The 6,000-nt window shown below is 42.5% G+C and overlaps 1 protein-coding gene across 3 annotated transcripts in view; it reads right to left on the bottom strand.

Annotated features, from left to right (window-relative positions):
* Positions 1-253: 253 nt before the first annotated feature.
* Positions 254-6,000, bottom strand: part of fhl3a (four and a half LIM domains 3a) — a 44,232-nt gene continuing 38,485 nt past the window's right edge. For all 3 annotated transcript variants that reach the window (XM_014166691.2, XM_014166699.2, XM_014166703.2), the window contains exons 4-6: positions 1,477-1,646; positions 1,046-1,232; positions 254-701 (exon numbers count right to left, since the gene is read on the bottom strand). In XM_014166691.2, the coding sequence (XP_014022166.1) occupies positions 544-701; positions 1,046-1,232; positions 1,477-1,646 (515 nt within the window). In that variant the 3' untranslated portion in view covers positions 254-543. The remainder of the gene's footprint in view (positions 702-1,045; positions 1,233-1,476; positions 1,647-6,000) is intronic.

Below are 6,000 nucleotides of genomic sequence, written 5' to 3'. Positions count from 1 at the left end.
GAATTCGGATCCATGGTCCCCCCCAATACCAGTTAATTCTTTGATGGTAGAAGTTACATTTCTTTGGTACATCATTCTTTTGGTTGGTAGATCATTGGCAATCCATCAAATGACACCATTAATAATTTTAAAATTGTCCAGCTGATGTTCAGAACGGTTCAGTTCTGTCCAAAGACAATACCTTTTCCTCTGTTAAACCAAACATAATCTGACCTAAAAGTCACCCCATACATACAGGTGAAGGAAATGTAGATCTATTTGGTCATGAAAACGTGCCTCTGCCAAGTTAGATCAACTTTAGGCTGGCTGATTTCTGTCTGTGCTTCAGTAGCCTGATGCTTAGCTCTGGTATTTGACAGCATGCAGCAGAAAGCACTGAGGGAGGATGAGGGATTGAGCTGTGGTCTAGTGAGCAAGGTGTGTGTGTGTGGGCATGACCTGAGAGGCAGTCTGTGGGTCTGTGTTAACAACCTTGGCAGTGATGGGGTTGACCTAGGCGGGCGTGTGTGACGAGAGGGGCGATACGGTGTGTGTGTGTGTAGTCTATAGATTGCTGTTGGTGTTGCAGTCACGACACAGGATCTGGTCTCCATTGGGGAAGAAGCCTGCCCCCACCAGAGAGACGGAGCACTCTGTGCAGGTGAAGCAGGGCTGGTGCCACTGGCGCTCCTCAAACGAGATGTACTTCCCTCCGCCAAAACCTTGACAAGACAGGAAGGTGTTATTTTAGACATTTAAATAGTTATTTAACAAACAGCAAGTAGCCACTGAGGTCTCCTCCCATACATAAACATGTGTAATCAATGGCCGCGTTCCAGATTATCTGCAATGCAGTAGCCACGAGTAAAAATAACCAATGATTGAATGCCATGTTATCCATCCTTTTTGCGATTTGGTGCGTGACTGCTATGTAGGCAGCCTGGAACATGGCCAACAGTTACCCAGTAAATCTGCATCCTCAGAACAAAATACATGTCTATAGCCGAATTTCTCAACTGTCCCCTGCTCCTGGGTCATAATAGCTGTCTATGACCTTTGACCCTACCTGTGATAGGCTTGCTGCAGGCCTCACACTTCTTGGAGTATAGGCTGCCGAAGCACTTGAGGCAGTAGGGGTTGTCTTCGCGCGAGGTGAAGTGCTGCCCTGCCAGCTGCACCTTGCAGCCAGTACACACAAAGCACTCCTTGTGCCATGGCTCATCCCGATATGTCACGCCCCCTTTAGCCAGGGCCTGGAGGGAAGAGAGGGTCAAAGGTCATCATAGTTAGTCAAAGACCACAAGTCAAAGTTATAGAATGGAATGCACTCAAAATATGTGATTAAAAAAAAAATAATACAGAATGGAAACTCTCTTAAGGCTTTTGCCACACAACTCCTTAACCACTTTGGTTCCCAGAATCAGGAAATAAGGAATAAGCAGGGATATAATTCTGTCGAATAAAAAGAGGGAATTTGGGGAAAATTTCCACACTGACCTTTTTGCAGCGGGTGCAGCGCGGGGCGAACTTATCCTCATAGCAGGACACGCAGTAGTGTTCATCCTTGTCTGGGATGAAGGACTTGGAGCCGATGGGCTGCTCACAGCTGTGGCAGATGAAACAGCCCTCGTGCCATGTGGAGCCACCATACTCCAACTTCCTCGTGCCTGGGAGTGTAGAGATAGAGCGATAGGAGAGACAAATGAAGTGAGAAAGAAGGAGATATTTATCAATAGGACAATATTGAAGTAGAAAGCATAAAAAACTAAAGAGAAGGTCCAAGTCAGAAGATGCATGGCAGTTGACAGCAATAATAGCAACAGAATGTCCCACTGTTGAAGAAATATTTTGTTGAAGGGAAAATTGAGTGAGAACAAAAAGAAAAAGCCCTGTCAAGAGTGCACAACACATCCCCGCCCGGCTGAATATCCCTGGCAACCGACATTATTGTAGCTCAATCCAGACCTGGGTTCAAATACTTTTTGAAACAATGTCAAATACTTAAAGCTGTGCTTGATTGAACTTGCCTGTTGCAATGGAACCAATAGAAAAGTCAGACATTTGCAAACCCTGCCCACCTGGTACTCCAGGCAGGCTAAAGCAAATGCTTAAAGTATTTGAAAGATTTCAAATAGTATTTGAACCCAGGTCTTGTTCTATCAGATCCATCTAAGTGACCGAGTGCTTCTGAGGATTCAGGATTCCATTCAAATGGCTTAGGGGGTATTCCTGAGGCGATTTAAGTTTGGTTTGGAGTTCTAAGGAAAATGACACCTGAGCTTTACCAAGTGAAGCTTGACAGCTCAAAACTCCACCCTAGACAAGCAGCCACTAGTGACCGCACAATATCAGAATAATATGTAACACTTTATTTGGATATTCCCAACTCCCAAGTACAGTATATGGTTTGTAGATGTTCAGTAGATGTTCAATAACTGTCAACAACATTTCAACGAACTATCCACTAACACTAACCTTTAGCCTAACCATTATTCTAAATCTAACCCTAGATGCTAAAGATAGTATGACCATCAACAAAGTATCTGTAGATCTACAGTACCAGTTACAAGTTTGGACACACCTGCTCATTCAAGGGTTATTTATATTGTAGAATAATAGTAAAGACATCAAAACTATGAAATAACATATGGAATCATGTAGTAACCCCCCCCAAAAAATATAAATATATATATATATATATATATAGAATGCTTTTCCAACAGTCTTGAAGGAGTTCCCACATATACTGAGCACTTGTTGGCTGCTTTTCCTTCACTTTGCGGTCCAACTCATCCCAAACCATCTCAATTGGGTTGAGGTCAGGTAATTGTGGAGGCCAGGTCATCTGATGCATCACTCCATCACTCTCCTCCTTTGTCAAATAGCCCTTACACAGCCTGGAGGAATGTTAGGTCATTGTCCTGTGGAAAAACAAATGATAGTCCCACTAAGCCCAAACCAGATGGGATGGCGTATCACTGCAGAATGCTGTGGTAGCCATGCCTTGAATTCTAATTAAATCACTGACAGTGTCACCATCGAAGCACCCCAACACCTCCTCCCCCATGCGTCATGGTGGGAACCACACAACCAGAGATCATCCGTACATCTACTCTGCGTCACAAAGACACGGCGGTTGGAACAAAAACTCTCAAATTTGGATTTATGAGACCAAAGGACAGATTTACACCAGTCTAATGTCCATTTCTCAAGCACGTCCTAATGTCCATTTCTCAAGCACGTCTCTTCTTCTTATTGGTGTCCTTTAGTAGTGTAGTGGCTTCTTTGCAGAAATTTGACCATGAAGGCCTGATTCACACAGTCTCCTCTGAACAGCTGATGTTGAGTTGTGTCTGTTACTTGAACTCTGTGAAGCATTTATTTGGGCTGCAATTTCTAAGGCTGGAAACTCTAATGAACCTTTCCTCTGCAGGAGAGGTAACTCTGGGTCTTCCCTTCCTGTGGCGGTCCTCATGAGAGCCAGGCATCATAGCGCATGATGGTTTTTATGACAGCATTTTAAGAAAGTTCTTAACATTTTACAGATTGACTGACCATGTCTTAACGTAATGATGGACTGTCATTTCTCTTTGCTTATTTGAGCTGTTCATGCAATAATATGGGCTTGGTCTTTTTCCAAATAGGGCTATCTTCTGTATACCAACCCTACCTTGTCACAACACAACTGGTTGGCTCAAATGCATTAAAGAAGGAAAGACATTCCACAAATTATCTTTTAACAAGGCACACCTGTTAATTTAAATGCATTCCAGGTGACTACCTCATGAAGCCAGTTGAGAGAATACCAAGAGTGTGCAAAGCTGTCATCAAGGCAAAGGGTGGCTACTTTGAAGTATCTCAAATATAAAATAGATTTAGATTTGTTTAACACTTTTTTGGTTACTACATGATTCCATGCGTTATTTCATAGTTTTGATGTCTTCACTATTATTCTACAATGTAGAAAATAGTACAAATAAAGAAAAACCCTGGAATGAGTAGGTGTGTCCAACTTTTGACTGGTACTGTATATTGGACTATCCAAATCAAATTGTATTTGTCACATGCGCCGAATACAACAGGTGTTAAGTTAAGTATAATTATGCAAAGTATCTCAATCACACATAGCAATTCTGACGGTTTAAAAATAACAGTATCATCAAACACGGCAATATGGAAATGCTCTATTCTAGACCTTACAGTGAAATGCTTACTTACAAGACCTTAACCAACAATGCAGATAAGAAAAATATATAAGAAATAAAAGTAACAAATAATTAAAGAGCAGCAGTAAAATAACAATAGCGAGGCTATATACAGGGGGTACCCTGTACAGAGTCAATGTGCGAGGGCACCGGTTAATCAAGGTAATACAGTTGAAGTCGGAAGTTTACATACACCTTAGCCAAATACATTTAAACTCAGTTTTTGACAATTTCTGAAATGTGTGAAAAAATTTTGGTAGCATTGCCTTTAAATTGGTTAACTTGGGTCAAACGTTTTAGATAGCCTTCCACAAGCTTCCCACAATAATATGGGTGAATTTTGGCCCATTCCTCCTGACAAAGTTGGTGTAAGTGAACCAGGTTTGTAGGCCTCCTTGCTCGCACACACCTTTTCAGTTCTGCACAAACATTTTCTATGGGATTGATGTCAGGGCTTTGTGATGGCCACTCCAATACCTTGACTTTGATGTCCTTAAGCCATTTTGCCACAACTTTAGTAGTATGCTTGGGGTCATTGTCCATTTGGAAGACCCGGTTTTGGAGCAGTGGCTTCTTCCTTGCTGAGCGGCCTTTCAGATAATGTCGATATAGGACTCGTTTTACTGTGGATAGAGATACTTTTGTACCCGTTTCCTCCAGCATCTTCACAAGGTCCTTTGCTGTTGTTCTAGGATGGATTTGCACTTTTTGCACCAAAGTACGTTCATCTCTAGGAGACAGAATGAGTCTCCTTCCTGAGCGGTATGACGGCTGCGTGGTCCCATGGCGTTTATACTTGCGTACTATTGTTTGTACAGATGAACGCGGTACCTTCAGGTGTTTGGAAATTCCTCCCAAGGATGAACCAGACTTGTGGAGGTCTACAATCTTTTTTTCCTGAAGTCTTGGCTGATTTCTTTTGATTATCCCATGATGTCAAGCAAAGAGGCACTGAGTTTGAAGGTAGGCCTTGAAATACATCCACAGGTACACCTCCAATTGACTGAAATTTTCCAAGCTGTTTAAAGGCACAGTCAACTTAGTGTATATAAACTTCTGACCCACTAGAATTGTGACACAGTGCATTATAAGTGAAATAATGTCTGTAAACAATTGTTGGAAAAATACCTTGTGTCATGCACAAAGTAGATGACCTAACAGACTTGCCAAAACCATAGTTTGTTAACAAGAAATGTGTGGAGTAGTTGATATGAGTTTTAATAACTTCAACCTAAGTGTATGTAAACTTCCGACTTCAACTGCATGTAGGTAGAGTTATAGTGACTATGCATAAATAACAGAGTAGCAGCAGTGTAAAGGGGGGGGGGGGGCAATGCAAATAGTCTGGGTAGTCATTTGATTAGCTGTTCAGGAGTCTTATGGCTTGGGAGTAGAATCTGTTTAGAAGCCTTTTGGACCTAGACTCTGCGCTCCGGTACCGCTTGCCGTGCGGTAGCAGAGAGAACAGTCTGACTAGGGTGGCTAGAGTCTGACAATTTTTACAAATATACATAGACCGTCACCCCTTGTCTTACCAGAGGCTGCTGTTCTATCCTGCCGATACAGCGTATAACCCATCAGATGTATGTTATTCATGTTGCCATTCAGCCATGACTCGGTGAAACATTAGATATTACAGTTTTTAATGTCCCGTTGGTAGGATATACGTGCTTTTAGTTCAGCCACTTTATTATCCAGCGATTGTACGTTGGCCAATAGTATCGATGGCAAAGGCAGATTAGCCACTCGTCGCCCGGATCCTCACAAGGCACCCCGATCTCCTTCTGCGAAACCTCCGTCTCTTTCTCCTGGGGAT

The sequence above is a fragment of the Salmo salar genome, chromosome ssa02 (genome assembly GCF_905237065.1).
Source record: "Salmo salar chromosome ssa02, Ssal_v3.1, whole genome shotgun sequence".
Taxonomy (NCBI): Eukaryota; Metazoa; Chordata; class Actinopteri; order Salmoniformes; family Salmonidae; genus Salmo; species Salmo salar.
The sequence above is the reverse complement of the archived record's forward strand: the minus strand, read 5'-3'. Positions and strand labels throughout refer to the sequence as shown.